The sequence below is a fragment of the Podarcis melisellensis genome (assembly GCF_964234715.1).
Source record: "Podarcis melisellensis genome assembly, chromosome: 2".
In the NCBI taxonomy this organism is placed as follows: Eukaryota; Metazoa; Chordata; class Lepidosauria; order Squamata; family Lacertidae; genus Podarcis; species Podarcis melisellensis.
Genome location: NC_138529.1, coordinates 57,813,965 through 57,835,251, shown reverse-complemented (window position 1 = coordinate 57,835,251; position 21,287 = coordinate 57,813,965). Strand labels below are relative to the sequence as shown.

The following is a 21,287-nucleotide window of genomic DNA, read 5'->3' as shown; positions in this document are numbered from 1 at the left end:
TGCTTATTGATCACCCCTGCCTGCTGCTCCTGCCATCTTCATAAGTTCACCTGCAGCTGCCTGACTTTATTCCTAGGCTGCAGGGTCCCTGGAAATTTTGTGCAGAATTAACCCAACAATGCTGCAAAAAAAACTATATTCTGAAATGGGCAATGTGTGTGGCTTGGGGGGCGGAAATCTCCGCCTCTGTAAAATGCACTTACTCCGCTTTGAGGATAATTAAGCCTACTTTGTAGCAGGGTGAGAATGTTCTCACAATTAAAGTCACGACAGGAAGACTGCCATCTTTCTGATGCCATCACATGACACGACCACATGGTACATGATGTCAGTGTGAATTAATATGATTCCAGATTGGCTGGATTACATAGCTGCCAGATGATGAAGAATCTTAAAACACATGTAGTGACTGCTGAGAGTCTTGAATAGAAGTAAAATGGTGCATGATAGACTAATTCTTCTACATAAATAATATTCACCTTTAGCCACAAAAATTCACCTCTGCTTTACTCTATTCATGCATTGGCTCTAGTTCAGCAAGCACCCACTTATGTGGGACTCTTATGGCTGTACGGTTAGGCCAGCTCTGTCAAAAGGCCAAAGGGGAACATGCTGAAGTAATTGATAGCATAAAGTGGAGGCCCGCAAAGATGTAAAACAGGGATAGAGATGAAAGGGTGGGTTTTCATTTGCTAAAAAGGAAGGATGTATGCATGGTTGAAATGGGATGACTCTGTGGAGCAGAGGAAGAAGTTACATCCAACATTTCCTCTGAAATGCCAAATGAAATGTTCAGTAATGAGGGCCAGATTATACATAAATATATAGTGTCCTTTTTCCTTTAGCAGCTGTATGTGTTTGGGTAATTTGTTTGGCAAACCGTAACATACTGGAAGAAGTCTTACTTTTAAATAACTTTCTGTATCAGTTCCCCCCACTTCAGATGCAATAGCAGATCACGGTTTGCCTCTTGATTCAAATGGATGAGAGGAAATCAGGGCATGTGATGGGAGCATGTAAGCCCAGGGTTTCCTCACGTAGTGACAGACTGTGCTTAGCATCATGTCTGAATCGAAGCATTGAATCCAACAAGCATGGTCTTGTCTACTTTGGCTCTTTTAAGCTCTTAGCGCTTGTTCTTAGCCCTCCTACATGGAAACTTTAACTGGAAATAATGCAAATTGGGCCTGGGAGCTCAAATGTGTGTAGCAGGAGCCAGCCACTGTCCTACAGCCCCTTCCCAATTATGACCCCCCCCCCACTGTGCATGTGTGCATTCACACGGCCTGCTCCCTGACTGCCCACAATATAAGGTTGTGCATTGGTGGGTAGGCTGGGTATGGGTGTGAAGCAGAAAAACTCTGCTTGTTTTCCCATGGGTACCAGTTGCCTTGGAAACTATCACCTCCGGCTTGTTATCTGGGGATGCTTTTAAAATGGAAAGCAAAGCAAAAGCCAGGACTGCTAATGGGTGGAAGGCTTGGAACTTGGGCCTATGGCTCCCTCTGAGCCCTTTCTGTTCCAGAGCATACGGTTTATGAGTATTTGTTTCCCACAAACACCACCTGTAACAGCTTACTCTTATGTTTTGTTTATATCCCGCCCCAATGCTTAACTTTCTCATGCATTGGAAGACTGCGGGAGGTTATTCTGCACAATCCCACTGCCCATATAAGGATCAAAGTGAGCATGCACATCCAAATGTTCATCATTGGGGAGACATCTATTTACAACGCAGCATAGGGTTTATGGAATGTTTGGAGAGGAATATGAAGGATGTGTTTGTAGCTGAGCTAGATTGCGCAGTCCTATTTTGGCTAATTTACAATGCAGTGCAATGCAGACTTACTTTGAAGTGCATCCCACTTATTTCAGACGTCTCAACTATCTGTAAGACTGCAGCCTTAATGGTTTCCCATGCCTATTGATATAATACATGACTCCTGTTAAGTCCAAACGTTACTACTTTAAGGGTACAGACAGAACCTACTTCTTGGTGAATGCTTTTAAGGTGATTGTTGCAACCTTGATCGCCCCCATCCACTTGCCTACACACCAGGGTTCACTATTGCTAACAGTTCAGCCCAGGATGAATTGGGAACAAATGTCAGAGGGCATCTCAAATATGTCCCTTATTAGGAACAAGCTCTAATGCACCTTGGGCATGAGAAAAGTCCACGAGAAATGCAAAACCTAGGCTGGAACTGCTCCAGACACTAGTGAACTGGAATGCATAAAACACAGACCTTACACACTTGGAACTTTTAAAACTGGAAATACATTTGTTTGTCTGGGGAATGTTTATTGGTTCATTTTTGTTTTATTATGTATCTTGTGTTCTCATATTGTATTTTTGTTGTTGTGAATCAGCCTGCAATCTTCAGCTGAGTAATTATAATGAAAGTGAGGATGAGCTGTCAGATGGCTTAGATTGTAGGCCCCCAAACGACATCTGGTGGTGGCAGCTGGAACATACAAGTTGTTTGGTCTAACACAAAAGGTATTAGTGACTGATGTGAGTATATTAGCAATTTACCTCAACAACATATGCATCCTGCTTGTAGATTTTTATTTTCAATTACAACTATATTCTGAAGGCTTACGGTTTACATACTGAAGGATGGAATGAACTGTTAATACACGCTTTATTATTATTTATTGAATTTATATACCACCCTATAGCCAGAGGTCTCAGGGAGGTTCACCCAAGCATATTGCTCTTTAGAGAAGCCAGAGCACATAAGCTATTCATTTAAACTGATGACAAACCACTGGAGCCACAACTGTGATCAGGCTATATCTGATTAGTAGTGTCAGAATGTAGATGATGTGGATAGGTGTCTTAAAAAATGGGGCACTTGTGGCTCTCTAGATGTTGTTAAGACTCCTATTAGCCCCAAACAACTAGCCAATGGTCAAGGGTGATGGGAATTGCAGTCCAGAAATTTCTATAGGGTTGCAGATTCCACACCTCTGCATTCAGATGTGCAGTTTTGGATCCAAATTAAGGCTCATCCAAATTTGGATTTCATATTCTAGTATTAGGAAGCCATATGGAACTACAACACAACTTGAACTGTTTCAATGCATTAGTACCTTCATCATTGTATGTTCCATCTGCTTCTAAACATTTCAGTCATAAGCTTATATACTTTTGTAGTTTTCTTTCCTCAAAGTGACATTTGTGCTTGAAGTAGCAAGTTTGTGCTTGAAATTCAGCAGGCAGAATGATGGCAGTGAGCTCTAGCTGTTGCTGAAATACTGTTTTCCAGCCCTGGGGAATCAGTTCTAGCCAGATGTTGGTTTCAGTATGGTCCACTTAAAACTACAGCACTCTTCATACAGAAAAGTTGGAGAAGTTAACAGCTCCCCAACCCTTGTTGTTGCCAAAATGTATCTGCAAAAGCAAAAACTGAGAGCTGCATCTACAACCTTAATACAGATGCAAAATGCTATTACCCATAAATAACTATATAGAAGTTGTTCCTTACAAGTTATCCCTAAATAGTTCATTCTGGAGCTTTGCAGCAGGCAGTAAAAAGATTGTAATCACTTTCCTCTACTTAAAAGGTGCAAGTTGTTTCTTTCTGGGAACAGACTTTTCTACCCCAACCTGGCAGTTCAAAAGCACATCAAAGTGCAAGTAGATAAATAGGTACCACTCTGGTGGGAAGGTAAATGGCACTTCCATGTGCTGCTCTGGGTTCGGTGTTCCGTTGCACCAGAAGCAGCTTAGTCATGCTGGCCACATGACCCGGAAACACTGTCTGTGGACAAACGTCGGCTCCCTCAACCAGTTAAGCAAGATGAGTGCCGCAACCCCAGAGTCGTTTGTGACTGGACTCAAGTGTCAGGGATCTCTTTACCTTTCCCCAGCACAATTTTTTACTTTTCATTGAACCTGCAATATGAAGCTGCCCTGGGTTTCAAAAGCAGCAACGGGGATAAGTATTTTTAGTGAAAAGCAAAGTTAAACCTTCCTTGACTTTTGAAAAGCAAAATGAAACACTCCATCTCTTCTCCAGGTGTCAAAAATCAAATTTCATTATGTGCATTTCCCCACACACTATATATAGTCAACATACATAGGAAGCAGATCTTTCAGTATGCTAGCCTTGCTTAACTGAAATGAATAAGCTCCATTCCATTTTATTTTCTTTACATATACGTAGTTTTGAAATAGTTTCATTGACAACATTATACATTATTTGATATATCACTGCTCAATAGCAGTAAGCGGTGTAAAATTATTTGTAGAAATGGCTCTACTTGGTTTTGTTTTACATACCAAGGATTAAACTTCTATAGCTTTCCATAATGTACAACAGATGGCTTTGGTTAAAAGTTTGGAGAACTGTACAATATGACTGTCGGCTTTGCTTTTAGGAAGCTTTGCGCAATAATGGTAGTGAGCTATGGTTATGAGATTCAAGAAACTCATCAGGAGACAAGCTGTCTTCCACTTTACTTCAAAGTCCCTGGCCTCTGCTGCTCTTCCAATCACACCTCACCAACTGCGCCCTAGTTTTAAAAATGCCCTTCCCATTTGTAGTGATAAAGTGGATTAGTACTTTAACTGGAGCAATTTATATGAACTGAAGGAAACTGGTTCACTCATCTTACAATTTTGCTTTCTCTAGTTTATGTGAACAACACATAACTTAAGGCTACAATACCAAACACACAGACTTCTGGGTAAACATTCATAGGATTACACTGAAATTGTGCATAAATGGTTACAAACAAAATCTGTACTAAAATTCTACACTGTTTATGCATTGAACATCCATTTCAGCTGTTGAGATTTGCATGGTTACAGTTTCAACAATTTTGTTAAGGTAACATTCTACTTGACATCAGCAAAGCCTGGTTCCTACAGTTACCCAAGGCTCAGAGCTGGAAATGTTATGTGAAAATGAAACACTCAGAATTGATCTTATGTGGGAGGCTTAGGTAATTTCTATGCCACTCTACTAAAATCCCAGCTGTCAGTCTAGGCAGAATCATGCAGCCAATCCTATGAATGTTTACTTCATAAATCTCGCTAAATTTAATGGGACTTTAAACTAAGTATATACAATCAAATTCCTGCTCCAACTGATAAAATGTGCCTGCCAAATAAAGTATTGCACGAAATAAAAGAGCATGAACTGAGCTGAAGTTAAACACCTGCTTCCCAAGTAGAAAAGGTGTGTACTATCAAATATTGAATGAAGAGAGCAGAGCTTCTGATTGTACCTCTAATCAGGCATCCCTTAAACATGACCATTTCTGCTTATTTCTGAGATATGTGGCATACGATGGTATGCACAATACACAGCAGTCTTGCTTACATCTCTGGGCTAGCAATCTCTGTATTTCATTCAGGATGAAAAATTTCGTCATCTGCACAACTTCAAACTACAGGAGAATGTTTTCACACTCTCCCATGGAAACCAATAGAAAAATGGTGCATCTGGGAAAGTAGATCAAACCTTTCTCCTAGACATGCTTGTTTTCAACATGAAGTACTTTTCATGGCAGGAGCAAACAGAAATACCAAAATATAGTACAAGTGGGCAAACTGGCCAAACTTTTTCCAATAGGGTTTTTCAAATGGTTCTTCCTTTCCCCTCTGTACTAAAGGTGTTTGTTTGTTTAGCAATGAGTTGCTTACACTTGCATAAGTTCAGATCCTGCAGCAGTACCAAGGCAACTGTTAAGATGCAAGAACCCTGAGCTTCAGTAGCGGGTTGGGAGGTTAGAAAGAACTGTTTTTTCTCTGTAAGGGGAGCACAACCTGAGAGGCTCCAACCAGAAAAGATGGGAATTTCTCTCTCACACACATGCACACAAATGCAACCAGGGGAAATATCTCTATAAACTTATGGGTTCGGGTAACCAGTATCTTTAATATCAGAACATTCAGAAACACAAGTTATTTTCCTGGAGAGGCATCACTTATAAGTAGCATCAATACTATACAGACATACATTATCTATCCTTTCTCAATGCTGGTATCTGTTTTATTTACATAATGGAATCCTGTGTACAGGAAGTAGTAAGAGTTCTCTCTGTGGGTTGTTTGGCAGAGAAGAAAAATCAAATGATTGCTTGTATCAGACTGGCAAGATGACAAAAGCTGCTGGAGAAAAGTGAACTTGCAATTCTACCACGCTTCAAGCTGTGCTTACAGCACATGTACGGGCAGTGATTGCTGAAGAGGATAACTTAATTTACAAGTGGCGGAAGGCTGAGATGTTTCCAAACTGCCTTTGCTGTGATCACTATGGCTGCCATCTGCAGTGCCACCATCCACCCGTAACTAGAAAAACCGTAAGCTCTCGGACATGTATTGACCAATGTTTTCTATACAGTTACATAAGCAATTTTTCAACTGGTTATAATAATTATAATAATAATTTATTATTTATACCCTGCCCATCTGGCTGGGTTTCCCCAGCCACTCTGGGCAGCTTCCAACAGAATATTAAAATACAATAGTCTGTTAAACATTAAATGCTTCCCTAAACAGGGCTGCATTCAGATGGTTAGGGGGGTTGGGGGGGGAGAGAAACAGTGAAATAGTGCATTTACACAGTTGTCCTGTTGTAGCTTGAGCATTGTCACAATACTAATACAAATATAGGCCTCAGGCATCATACTATAAGCTGTTGTTGTTTACAAGTTGTATATAACCACTGGTTTTAATTAAAGGAATAGTAACAGGAGAAACAGCACTTTAACTCAAAATCCAGACACCCATTAGGCAGAAGTTTACGAAGAAGGCCGAAGTGTTTAGCCACACCAGAAATACTAGTACAAAAGTAACTTGTACTAAACCAAGTGCTTAACAATTAAATACAAATCTGTTAAAAATACTCCAATTAACTGGAGGATAAACTAAGCACTTTATGGATATACTTTCAATGTATACACTATTCAGTATACTCTATTCCATTTTATGATTGGCATAGTACTGCCGGTATGCAATTAACTGAGGAAAATAATTCAGTATGTTTATATTTAAGATTCCTTATTTGCATAGAAAGCAACACCCTGTACAGCCAGTTCTGTCCAATTCGGCCATTTGCCTTATTATTATTTTTTACCATGTTGGCATCATATCAGGAAACCACATTCTTCCAAGGTGTTTGGAAACTTCAGAATGAATTTGATCCAGATTGTAGTCATTGTCTGGAATAAGCACTTCCTCCATAATGGACAGCTGGGTAAGCCTGCCTCCGCACATCTTTACAAACTCAATGAAGCCTCGACATGTAACTTCACATTCACCAAGCCCCATGGCAGTTAGATTCTTACAGCGTTCAGCAATGCGAATGAGTTCATCATCCAAGGGCTGTAGGCCATTAGCACAGACAACCAATTCAATCAACCTTGGGCAGTTCAGTCCAATACGTCCAAGCATTGATTTGCTTACTGCACGGCCAAAATAAAGATGAGTTACAGGTGTTTCCTCCCTGAAGAATGCATCAAATTCCTCCTCATATAGAAAGAAGTACATCACAATGTTGACTTTAGGGGAGTGTTTAATGAGAGCATCCCAGCTTTGTTTTTTGATAGTGTGAAATTCAATCTGTCCAGGATTCTCACTCACAACATCTATACGGAGATGTTCAAGATTAACATGCTTCTCACTTGAAAGAGCCAGTAACAATTCATCACTTAGTAGATAGTAATTAAGAGCGAGCTCCCTAAGGCCATGACACTGGTCAGCAACACAAAGAATTCCTAGGAATGACAAAAAGAAGGAAAGAAAAGTTAAGTACAAAGAAAGACTCTAATTTAGTTTACCTCTACCATGCTGAAAAACATTCCCAATTCCAGGACATCACAATTATCAGAAACCAGCATCAAGTTCTTAGGCTGTTATCTAACAACTTTTATGTGAAGCTTCATAAGATTGTGCCATTATGTACGTAGCCTATAATAAGAGCTAGGATTTTGCCTGCCATGTATATCTGTTTGAATGCATCACTTATTTATGTATTATTATTATGTATGTTTTAAATGAGGATTATTGGTAAGAAGGTCTGTATATTGTTCAGCGGATATTTTAGCAATCATTCTAGATTGAGGTCTAGGATACGAAATAATGCTTGTAAAGAACTGTTTTTGGAAGTTCCAATCACAATGGAAAGCAATGTAAATGCTCACTGAGAAAAATAATTGCACTTCAAAATGTAACTTTTTTGTACAGTCTGCTGTCTGTATGCATATTTTCTCTCAGTATGTTTCAAGAACAAAAACCTTCACAACAATTTTATTTACCCAAAAGGATTTGACACCTATGAAAGGCAGTACTTGTCAGTATATTAACAAAGCAAGCAACACAAGCATAAAGGACTCAAATCTTAACATAGTCAATTAGTGAAATTCATTCACCAAAATTTGAAGTCTATGGAGAATAAAGCTGTGATTTTCTTAATTGTTTTCAGTTTCCAAACATTATGCTGGGCCTACAAAGGTATTTCATCTGAGTAGCAGAGACTATGGCAGCAGCCACATAGCTTAATAAATCAAAGTTAATAGTTCATTGTCAACACACAGATGGCTCTTGCTTTGGGAATGTTTGTGTTTTGCTGCAACCCAACCATAAGGGCTAAATCATCTCTGGAGTGAAACAAGCCATAATCCTCTTTCAGATGTAATGCTAATAATGATATATACAGTTTATTTCTTCTGTAATAAAAGAATTTCATAAACTTGGTAAAATAAGAGGGAACCTTGATAATTATGAAGGTGATTTTAAAATAAATAAAATGTTAATTGAAGGAATTAATCATGAACTGCTACTTTTATATTACTTTTTGTTTTCTCAGATTACTTACCAGCTGGTGAAACATGAGGGCAACTGCTCATTTTGAGCAATTTTAAAGTGTCACTATTGTTTGCAACAAGGACCTTCAAGGATGGATCATCTACTGGTGTGTCTTCAATCTTGATGGAAGATAATGACTTGGAATTGACAAATACTACTGTAAGTGCTGATACGAAGTGAGCCTATTCAGACAAAAAAGGAGAAAGAAAACATTGGCATGCAGTTATATGACTTTTAAAATTTTATCCCCAAATCTTGTTTTTTTCAAAGGAAAAATGTATGAAAATACCAAACAAAATAAAAAATAACTGGCAGACAGGCCACTATGAAGTGGAAGCTCCTAACTCCATTTGCTGACTGGCTGAGGAAGTCAAAAATTTGACATTGAGCAATCAAATGTTATTTTAAAAGAAACCTGAAGCTCATGCTCATTTTACATCCTGCATAAAAATCTGGTACTGAAGTCCCAATAATACCGTGCCACTGCAATTAGCAACTATGCCCAACCTCACCCCTAATTACCCTAGAAATTCATTACATGCAGAGTAAACCTAACTTTTAGAACAGGACCCACCTCATTTTATTTATAAACATAATTTCAAGTTCAGAACTCTATGGAATATTACCTTGGAAACATTCATGAAACTTGGTTTTGCCGTTGAAATCAAGCCAAGTGTCTTGATAGAACAATTCACCAGCTGAGATAGGATGTCACAAGCTGCTTCTGCAGACTCTGTACTACTATCAACCTGAAAGGCAACACACAATACTTTAGTGAAAATCAACATTACATTGAATTATATTCATTATGCAATGTAGAGAGCCATGTGCTGCTTTGTACTTGCGCATTGAAGTTATTGCAAAGCACTTTTGATTCTTAGTGAGCACACCTGTCCAAAATTCTGTACTGCAACTTCATTAATGCTTCCCAGAGATTCTTGAGCAGCAACTATGTATTGCATGCATGACACAGAGTTTAGTGCTGATTTCATAAAACACAGCATCCCTGCGTTTGAAAAAGGAATGCAAGCAGTCTATGTCACTCCAAACCTGCTGGAAGGAAGTGTACCTTCCAGGATGTCTGGAGTGATTCAGTTTAATCCAAAGGCAGGTTGACAGTGACCACCTGATGCCAGACTTCTTGGTGGGGAGGTGGGAGAGGAACTGTTCGGTTGAAGTGAATGGTTTCTGGACCAGCGAGGGGCTTGAGATTTGTTTATCTGCTCATTAGTGCGTGCAAGTATTGCTTTGTTTATTGCTTGAGTACTGCCAATGTTTTTGTTACTGTTTGTAGGGCTGGTTTGTTTTTGTATGTAATATGAAATGTTAATCTATTATATAATCTCTCCCTTTTTCCAACAGCATTATATATGTGCATATATTTTTTCTTTAATGTAAGTCACTTAGACACCTTCAAGTGACTAAATAAGAATAATAAGAATAACCTGAAGCTATTACAGTATTACCCTTTCTCCAAATTGGTTCAAGGTGATGTAGAAAATCTATTCCTTTACCTTCACAAGAACACCGTGAAGTAGGTTAAGCCAAGAGATTGTGATTGGTCCAAAATCTGAATTTGAATCTCCTTGGTTTCAGGCTCTCTACTTTTCATTTCTACCTGAAATGCTCCAAGTAGGTGGTAAATACACTATACTTCACTTACTGAAATTGGTAAAGAAATAATGCTGAAGGTGCATTTGAAAAGTAAACCCTACCTAATTAACAACAACAAAAAGTATCCTGAATCCAGGAGATGCCCACATTATCTCTTAACACTGGTTTCCCTGGGAAGATAGGAATTGGAGACATAGAAAACGTGCAGTTGCCAGCACATTTCTATTTGATATTTCTACACTTAAAAAAACAGTAAACACTAGCCTAAACAAGTAAGTTTCTTTAAAATTGACAAATACATATTCTAAAATTCAATGTACATAATATATTCTTAATTATTACTAAAACACAAAAGAGACTTCTTTACCTTGAAGCTGACATACTGCAAATGATCAGCATGTCTTTTAATAATCTGTTGAATAAGATCTGGGTGAGTAGACTTCAAGTATGAAGTAGCAGGCTGATTAAGCTCAAATTCAAACTTTCTCCAGAGATCAGGAATATGGAACACTTCATTCCATCTCCGGCAAACTGAAGATGCACGGGCACGATCAACAAGAGGCAGGCACTGGAAGATGTGCAAGACTACGTGGTGTGGCAGACTTCCCCAGTCCATCAAGGTAAAAGGATGAGATGTAGCAAACAGGGTGTTGTAAAAACCAGTTTTCTGCTTTTTTGTCCTCTGTAGTGTTTGAAGAACTGGATTTTCAGCTTTAGCTGTCTGCCTGATCCTCTTCATTCCGAGAGCAAAATGATTTCAGGTACAATACTGTTGAGAGGTATAGAAGCTGCAAAGCTTTCTGAAAGTTTTCAAGTACTGTAGATCTCTATAAAAGTACATAGGGCCGTAACAAACAAAATAATTAGAATTCCAAAGTATATCTTGCAACTTTGCTTTTGTAAGCTATAATATTGTTTGATCCTTTGTCCCAGTTTTCAAAACAATGCATAAGGACTTAAACTTAAAGGGGGGGTGGGGCACATGCATGTTTCACTCCTTTTATTTGGAATGATCAGAAACAGTGATAAGGTAGTGTTCCCAATCACAGGGAGGTTTGCAAGCATGTTCAGCTGCACAGCTAGTCAAAAAATATTGGCAGGTATAAGCACAGTTTGACATAATTAGTTGGGAATCATGTTCTAATGACAAGTGATATATGAAACATATGGCTACAGTATTTTTCTTGTGGCAAGGAGTTCTCAGCTCTCCTAAAATAAGTACTGACATTTGCTCTAGAGTATCACAACTTACCCACTTCCAAATTTTAAGCAGAAACAGGAAATAAGTTTTCTTTGGTATTTCCCCCTTTTATACATGCCTTTTAAAGGTGTTTTTATTCATCTGCTGTAATTTCTACTCCCATTCTCCTTTCGCACTCAGCTCATATCTTATCTCCAACAGCCATTCCTCCATTCTGTTGTTTCTACATTCACTTCTACCCGATTCCCTTCCTTTCTATTCCTAGTTAATGATTGCTATTATATTTATTAACTTGCATCCCTGGCAACTTTTACTCAGCATGCAAAAATGGTGGCTGTGCTGACACTGATTCAACCAAAAGCTTATGGTATGCCAAGAGAATAGTTCAAGTACTGGGCATGCTGTGGCCTCCCTGAAAGTGGCCCAGGGCCCATCAGTAGGTCCCAGCCCACTGTTTAAGATTAACCAAATGAAAGTTTTAAATCAATTAAAAAGGTGCTTTTAATTTTGTGAATTATAATTTTTTGGTAGAAGTTCAAATCCTTTCATTAATGATAAAAATATTAAGAGGTTTAATCTTAAAGGTTAAATCTTCCACAAAGAAGGTTGTGTCCAACTGTGTCACTTACCAGCAGAACGTTTCACCAGCAGAGCGAAACAATTTTGGTAAATTCTCCCTTCTTCCTCCCTGCCCCATCTGTTCTGGAGAATCTTATAATTCAATACTGTATTTAGGACTTGGGGAATGGGGAATTGCTAGAAATTGTTTCCCCCCTTCACCTTGCTGAGTGACACCATTGGATAAAACCCAAAATATTTTAGCAATGTAAGATGAGGACAAGAAAGATAATCTTGTACCGTATAGGTTACAGAAATTTGCAGCCAAGACAGACATATAACATAGGAACAATGCTAGTTCTGTTCAGAGTAGACCCATTAAAATTAATGTATCTTAGTGAGGCCTAGTAACTTAAATGAGTCTACTCTGAGTAGGACGAACACTCACTCTATGTAACCCAATGTTGCTGGGGCTTTTTTTTGGGGGGGGGGGGAGTTAAGCTTAGAGGTCTTAAGTATGAGCCAAGATGGAGTTCATCAACCTTTTTGCTCTAGAACAAGTGGTTCTCTAATCCTGGCGAAGGCCTGGACCACTTAAGTAATCCATTTTTTAAAAAATAAAGAGCAGACAAATGCTGAAAGACAGTGCTTTTCCAGAGGAAAGATAAATAGTATATTGAAGCTGAAGGTTCACATTGCTCTAAGAAACACTTATATTCAGAGAAGATGAATAGCAGGCAAGCGGCGGGGGGGGGGGGGGGGTCCCAAAGAATGCTGCTGGAGTCCCTGGCTGCTAGCATCAGTCATTTATTGGGATAATTAAATGTGTCCTCCAATCACCAAAACATTACTAGCAAACAAGGACAATTTACAGCACACAAGTCCACTCTGAGGTAATTCTGACTGAATAGGCCTTACTCGCAGGTAAGCAAAGTGAGAACTACAGTCTTAGTAATAATATTCAGGTACTATTACAGTATCATCTCTAAAACATCAGCTGTGAAAGTCATAGTATAGTTTTCTGATACTTAGTTGACAAAGCAACCAAAATATATACCTATAAAATGACACAAACTATAAAGCTGTGACTGCTGTACGGTGGTACCTTGGGTTAAGTACTTGATTCGTTCCGGAGGTCTGTTCTTAACCTGAAGCACCACTTTAGCTAATGGGGCCTCCTGCTGCCGCCACTGCACGATTTCTGTTCTCATCCTGAAGCAAAGTTCTTAACCTGAGGTACTATTTCTGGGTTAGCGGAGTCTGTAACCTGAAGCATATGTAACCTGAAGCGTATGTAACTCGAGGTACCACTGTATTCATTTTATAATCTACCCCACAAACAAATGAGAGCATGTGACAATGGTAGTGTTAGCATACCATGCTAAATCATAGCTAATGGTTTACAGTGGTACCTCGGGTTAACATATGCTTCAGGTTACATACATGCAGCCAGTTTGACCAGAATGCAGAGCAATACTGTAGGAACGACTAATTCTGCACATCTAGAAATTATAAAGCTGTAGTTAGTACTTTTCTCTGAACAAATTAATAGTTAAGACAAAAACATTGCATGTGAACCAAAGTGTCTCCAAATAGATTCAAGCTTGCCCCCCCCCCCCGTTAAGTCAACTACAGCTTAATGGCTAGTTGTACAAGTCACCTAGCCTTGAATTAGAGGTGCACTTGCACACATACCTCTAGAGAATGTGGAAATTCCTGTCTAATACAAGTACCTTTATGGTGTCAGAACAGCCATCCCATTGATGAGTCATCCTGTCTGTGTGAAAAGATTCCTTAACTGGAGAGCAGGGTGGGGTCCTAGAAGAATGGCTGACCTATGAAGTCATCCGCCAAAGAAAAAACGACCTGCCAAGTCTAGGAAACCCATATGAGGGACGCAGTCAAGTTTTGGAACTATGACTTGTGCAAGTAAATCACTTCCTACTAGTGGTTTGAAATTCAAAATATCTGGAACTGATTAATTTCATGAAAGAAAAACACCAATGGAGCAAGACTTCTAACACAGAAGAATGTACCATGCAGTTTATAAAAGCTTGGCAAACCTGACTATATCCAAACATATGCCTTTATACTTCAACTAAGAAAATTACAACTGTTTAAGTATTGAAAATATGATAAACAATTCAAGGTTCACCCAGGCTCAGTTATGGTGTGTCCAGTGTTATATCGGAACGAAACCAGATACAGAGGACAGGGCAGCAAATGGCAGCAGGTCAGGGATGTCCCCTCAATACTTATTAGCAAGGCAAGCCTGCCTAGCAAGCTGACCAGGCAATTTCCATTCTGTAAACTAAGCACAATTTGTATTAACATGCTTGCAACAAGTAGGAAAACTAAAAGCCCTGAAAGAGCTTTGGACTAATGGAATGGAATGCCAACCCAGCAACAAATCATAGAACAGTTTTGAAGCTGGGATTCAGTAGTGCTGACTTCTTCCCATGATTGCTTCTTAAATTTGTTCTTTTGTAGGAAAGCTGCAATTGCTCTAATAGATTCTAATGAATCTCTGTGCAGTTAGGCAAAGTTCAGAAAAGGGAAAGATACTCCAAAAAGTATTGTGCAAAACAGGGAACTAAGGCTGCAATCCTATGGACACTTATGGGATGAAAGCAGTTCTCACAAGGGAAGGAAATAAAATGTAGGATCCCCTAAGAAGTAGTATTGAGCCAATACTTTCTAATTCTTTCATACCTGTATATAACCTAGAGTTAAGGCAGATCATCAAAGTGCATGAGATCAAATTATTCAGGAATGCGAAAACTCAAGAATAAGGCTGATAAGGAGCATCTTCTCTAAAGAGAGATGCAACTACATTTGGGGTCTTCAGAAAACAGGTGACCAGGGAAGGGGTTATGACAAGATTTGAAAATTAAGCATGTTGTGGATGAAGGGCACAGAGAAAGGGTTCTTTCCCCCCTCTCTCAGAACAATCTAACCGTTTCCAAGGAAGCTGTTTAGATTTAGGACTGAAAAAATAAAATACTTCACATAGAGCATAATTAAAGGAAATGGGTGCCACGAGCTATGGTGATGATCACTACTTTAGAGGGCTTTAAAAGTGATTAGCTTATGGTGACTAATGTGTCAATGACTACTTGTTAGGATGATTATTTATCCCTGCCACAAAACACTAGTTGTTCAGGAGCAAATACAAGAGAGGGCTATTTCTACATGCCCTGCTTGTGGACTTTCTAGCTGGTCACGCTGGAAAACAGTATGCTGAGCTTTGGTCTCATCCAACAGCTCTCTCCTTATGTTATCGCTGGAACATAAACTCCCATGAATACAGTGGGTTTTGCTTCTGAGTAACATGGATGGGAATCTGCTCTAAGACCTAAGACTCCTCCCTGCAAGAGAGAAGAGGATGTCAGGAACTCAGCTGTGACCAATAAAGGATGGGCCAGATTCTTTCAGCTTGGCTCGCGGAAAAGCTGCCCAGAAGATAACTAAAGTACAAGGAGTGGAAGATGTAAGGCAGAGATGGTAACTGTCTCTCACTGGCAGACTGCTAAGTGCAAATCATCTTTTTCTCAAAAGTTCTAAAACTCCCATTCTGGTTAGGCATTCTGGTTAGGCACTCTTCGAATGAATATACAGTGGTACCTCGAGTTACAAATGCCTCAGGTTCCAAATGCTTCAGGTTACAAACTCCGCTAATCTGGAAGAGTTACCTCGAGTTGAGAACTTTGCTCCAGGATGAGAACAGAAATCGTATGCCGCCAAGAGGCCCCATTAGCGAAAGAACGCCTCTAGTTAAAGAAGAGTTTCAGGTTAAGAACAGACCCCTGGAACAAATTAAGTTCGTAACTAGAGGTATCACTGTATTTTAACTATTAAGGCAGTATTTTGGTTGTAGATATATTATTAGATGCAGACATCTGGAACTGGATTTTAAAAGTTAGTAACAGTTGCTAAAAAGTTACATTAATATCTCATTGAAGATTAAAATACTCTTCACTATTAATTCTTTGAAATGAAGTGGTTGTCTTGATATTTCTTTTGCATTTTATTTCAAAAACATACAGAAGACATATTTCTGGTTTATTTAGCAACAGAACTTGATGGATATCATAGCATAGATAGCCTGTTTATTGCTGCACAAAGCACAGAAAGCACATCAATGAACAAATATTTATGGATAACATTCAGCTATTACTAATATGGCAATGTTAAACCCAAAGCAAACTATACAATACATTTTTGTACCAACATTCTCTTACCTAAAGAATGTGTCCAAATTATAGTTAACGCTGGATGAATGAACTGGGTTATCTGCGTCCATGAGTCAATCACCCACATCTGTCTGCTTGCACTTCTAGGCTAGGTAAAATATCAAAGAAATTTTAATTTAGTTTGCCAAAACAGAATTTCAGAGTGAGTTTGTAATCTTCCTATAATATGTGGGAATTTAAGAACTACAACTTCACAGAGTTCAGATTTTCACCTATTCTGACACAGAGAGAGGAAGATACAGTGGAACCTCAGGTTACGTACTGTCCTCCTTACGAATGCTTCGGGTAATGAGCTTTGCTAACCCGAAAGTAGATGCCCTTAGTTGCAAAGTTTGCCCCGGGATGCAAGCGGAAGTCGCATGCCGCCGGCGTGGCAGCAGCAGGAGACCCCATTAGCGAAAGCGTGTCTCATGTTAAGAATGGTTTCGGCTTAAGAACAGACCTCCAGAACAAATTAAGTTCATAACTGGAGGTACCACTGTACCAAAAAAGTCAATTTTCTTCTCCCTTGGAAACAAAGTTCCAGTTTTAGGAGTGGAAAATGTTTAACATTCAATCTGCAATCCTCAATCCAACGAACACCTTATAACTTCATCACTGGACCTGATAAATTATGTATAAGATCCTGGAGTGTGTGCACCTTTTTATTTTTTAAATTATGAGCATTCATTCTCATAAGGTGCCATTATAGATTCAACTGATCCCTTTAAACTACAAATACTTCCCAAGTGCAAAAAGCAATCTGGAGTTTTGCCACCACAGTTCCGCCCCCACCCTTTCCCCAAGGACTGATGCTGCTGTTGCATACACAACAGCTTGAATCCAACTCCTGATGGCAGGGGGAGAGCAGAAGATGGCTTTTCCATCTTCTTTCCCTAGCAGTCCCCTGAAATGCCTTTACTGAATAGGGTGAGCTATGGCACAGGAGACTGAAGGTAACTGCAAGAAGGTGGAGGCACCTTCCAAGAGTAGACAACATTCTCAACTGAATGTGCCTTCGGTGACTTCCCTCAGCAATCTCAGTCCCTTGAGCCTTGTGGCGAGGCTTTTCAGAAGGAGGAAAGTCACTCACTGCACACCTCTTTCCATCAGTACATAAAATCCAAGCCACAATCTTTCCCCTCTCCCCAAAATTTCCTATTAAAAAGAAAACCCTGAAGAGCAGACTCAACTGCTGTTTAAATTATTTTGTATTAAAACACACTTTTCACCATATGCTCCCTAATTGCGTTTTTAGTTCTGCTTTAATTCTGCCACGGTTTTATGTAACGGGTTATTCTGTTTTATATAATACTTTGATTTAGTTTTCTTTTTATATAAAACACACACAGAACTTTAAACAAAATATTTATCATGCAAAGACCCCAAAATGAATACTGAGCATTTATAGAGCAGTTTGGGTGACTCTGCACAGGATCTTTTTAAAAAATAGTATTTTAAAAAGGACACACACACTGCATATGCTTCTTTATAAGGCATAATTTCATAAAAATCAAGGGTGCCTTCAGATGATCATGCAGAAAGCCATACACCAGATCAGGACAACATCCCAACAGTGCCATATCTAACAAAAACCCAAGAATTCTAGATCTGACAGAAGTACACCTTTTTTTGATGAGGGGGTTTTAAGTACAATTTAGAAATTAAGAGAATATTCCTTTTCTCAGAGGTTCAGCCAATGATCTCAAACTGGCTAAAGTACAAATGCTGGAATAGAAATTGGTAAGCGTAGTGTGGCATGTGCAAACACAGTGGACGACTTGACCCAATTCATGGTATTTTCAGAGAATTAATGAACACAAACTTTGCCATTTGCAAGTCAAACTGATATGCTGGAAACTGCTTGTTTCACTAACTTTCAGTTCTGTCATGACACAGTACAGTTTTGAAAGAAGACAAGATAAAATGTCCAATCCAAAACACAGACAGTTGAAATAATTAAGTATAGACTCAGGTGAAAGAAGTTGTCCCATAATAACTCACATTACCATATATATTATGTATTGTCAATAGTTTAGTTTTCCATTATACAGGTTTAAAGTCATCTTGTATTCCGACAACTATTTAACATGAAGACAGCATACTTGCTGTGACCCAGTTGTATTAACTTAGACACTGAGAACCAAGTTACAGGTTTTAATGTCTCAAATGTAAACTGAGGGTTGTTTTGGAAATAAAAATATAATGTATTCTGGACTAAAGTAACAGGAAACAACATGTAATGGCTGTTAAGGATGATGTGCAAACATAATCATGTTATATTGCTTTATAACTCATTTAAAAACAGCTGTCATTTCTAGTTGTATATTGCCCTGTGATCTTCAGATGGTAGCAAAGAAAATAAAAAAAATAGTTGACACATTTCCACACAATTGTTTACCATGTGACTATGTACCTTTTGCACTAGATTCAGATATATGTTAATAACTGGAACTCATAGTTCTGCAGTAAAATCCATGTGAAGATGTAAACAGTCCTACTATCCTTATCTGCTGCATAGAAAATTGGTGTAGAAAAACTGACCATCTTCAAGAACTAAGCAAGGAATCAAACAGGATATTTAAAATCTCTACCATCTCAAAGAAAATTGACATTGGGTTTAACATCACCACTCTTAAGCGGTCTTTCAATGACAAGCTCACTGGACACATACCAGAAAATGCATTTTTAGCAAACAAATTTCATGATATATTAGCTCGTGCAGTTATTTGTGAAATAAAAAGCTACCTACTGTTGTTTGTTCAGTCTGGTGTTAAGCACTCAAACTTGCAATGAAGGTCCCTAGATTTTTCATTCAACACTGTTGTTTTTCAAAACCTGCTGGGTAAAAATCAGAATTGAGTCAAGTTAACAGTTCACTTTCCCCTACGAAGAAAAGAGCCCGTGTACTAAACCACAAGAGCACAATGTTAAGTATCAAGTAACAACTCATTAGGTGCCCAATACTAGCTGTGTGGGTTAATTGTTTTTCTTTTCTCCCTTTAAAAAAATCTTCCTGGTAAAAAAAGAGAAAAGCTTCCAGCAGCGAAAGCGCATCAACTGCACCGTTTTGTCCCACTGGCTGCGAGCACACTGACAGGCAAACGAAAGGCAGATAAGTCTATTTACCTGTCAGCAGCTGCAGGGCTGTTTATAAACAGTCGCTCAAGGCGTATACGGACGCGCACTCTTTTACGTCAGAAGCAGATTTTCAGCTCAGGGTGCATTAGGGGGCTAAGGGCTAATTACTGGCATCGCTTTATGATTTAGGAAGGCTACGGCTTTGCTTCTTCCTCGTGCCCCCCCCCAAAAAAGTCGCTTCTTTCTCCCTCCCTCGAGAACTGCCACCTACTTCCAAACAGGCTTCGTGACTTCTGCCAGGGGAAGGAAGGCGCGAGGGATCCCAACGGACGCCCCCAGCCGCGCACTTCTGGCGGACGCCCCACCGCCGCCCTCCGGGCCAATGGGGACTCGCGGCAGAGGCGGCTGCTCCTCTCCCGTATCCTGGCTCAGCCGCGCCTCCAACGCCCCCGACGCCTTCCAGGCCCTGAAAGGCGGCCGTTTCTCCGCCGCGGCCCCCCGCCCTCCCCCCCCAAACGGGCCTTGTTGCGTCTGTGGCGCAGGAGCTAATGCTGCCCGCCCCACCCAAGGCGCCCCCTCCCCGCTCACCTCAGAATCCCGAAGGCTCGTGCCAGGACGCGAGTGGCGGGCGGGCAGGCGGAGGAGGGAGGCAAGGAAAAACAAGTCGGCGGCGCCACCTCGACCCCACAACAAGCCCTGTCACTTCCGCGGCGGCGGACTGAAGGAGGAGCTGCCTCAACGCCTGACCCGCACCCACCCTCGCCTCCTTTCCTTCCCCTCTGGCGCATGCGCGAGCGTGCCCAGCTCCGTTGACCTAGATTCCGGCGCGTGCGCATCTCGATCTCCTCGTCGCTCACTTCCGCACTCTGCCGCTTCGCCGCGTTCTTTTTACGACAGGCGAGCCTTTCCCTCCCTTGGAGCCGAAAAGCAGGTCGGGTTCGGTTAGGTCTGGTGCGGGGTTGTAGTAGCGCGCGCATACGGGGGTGGGCGGGGCTGCGTGCCTCCCGCCACCATTTTGTGCTTGTCAGGGGTTGCCATGGCGACGCTTAAAATGGTAGAAAAGGCCTGTGCTTTAGCTTTAGGGAACTCCGCTTACACTAGGATAGCATAATAAATAACAAGATGAAAAAAATATTTTTAAATAATTCTAGTGGTACCTTAAAGATCAACTAAATATAAGCTTTTAAGGTATGAGCTTTCGTGTGTAATACACACTTCGTCTGATACTCTGAAGCAGAGGTAGGGTAGCAGGCGCAGTTGTTAATAGGGTTAGAGAATTATTGCCTCTCAATAGGAGCAGCTGTGACGAAGATGCCATTTGGTCATGCTGATGGAAGGCTAAAAACAGGAGGAAAAGGAAGCTGAGTGAAAAAAATCCAGTAGGGCATCTGCTGCTTTCACTGTTAGAGAATTATTTTGTAGACTGAGTGCATGTGTTTTAACACTTCATAGGGCTGGAGCCGAAGCACTTTTGAAATGTAAATGCTGTGGACGACTAACTTCTACTAGTCTCAGATGGCATAGCCAATGGCAGGGGCATTTATTGTGTATATGTTAAATTTATGGCCTGCCATTTGGCCAGGCTGGCAAATGCGCAAGTAATGGAGCTTCTGAACACAGTTTCAATACAGAGTAGATGGGAGTTGGGTGGGGACAGTATGTGGTCCAGCAACATCTGGACCACATCCCTGCCTAGGGAATGAAATCAGTTGAATTAAGTGGTCGCTTCATGTGCTGGAAGGATATTAAAATGGGGAGCATTCCCCAGTTTAGCTGACTG

The 21,287-nt window shown here is 40.2% G+C and overlaps 1 protein-coding gene across 2 annotated transcripts; it reads right to left on the bottom strand.

The window, feature by feature from the left end:
- Window positions 1-5,871: 5,871 nt before the first annotated feature.
- On the bottom strand, window positions 5,872-20,298 carry LOC309359854 (F-box/LRR-repeat protein 21-like). Of its 2 annotated transcripts, none has more exons than XM_081894095.1 (7): window positions 20,096-20,298; window positions 19,179-19,264; window positions 16,436-16,535; window positions 10,803-11,262; window positions 9,448-9,570; window positions 8,832-9,003; window positions 5,872-7,731 (listed from the first exon to the last, which is right to left on the bottom strand). In XM_081894095.1, the coding sequence occupies exons 4-7, from the start codon at window positions 11,172-11,174 to the stop codon at window positions 7,088-7,090; spliced, it is 1,311 nt and encodes a 436-aa protein (XP_081750221.1). In that variant the 5' UTR covers window positions 11,175-11,262; window positions 16,436-16,535; window positions 19,179-19,264; window positions 20,096-20,298; the 3' UTR covers window positions 5,872-7,087. The 2 variants fall into 2 exon arrangements, with proteins under 2 accessions (XP_081750221.1, XP_081750222.1); XM_081894096.1 differs by having other exon boundaries at window positions 16,436-16,530.
- Window positions 20,299-21,287: the final 989 nt, after the last annotated feature.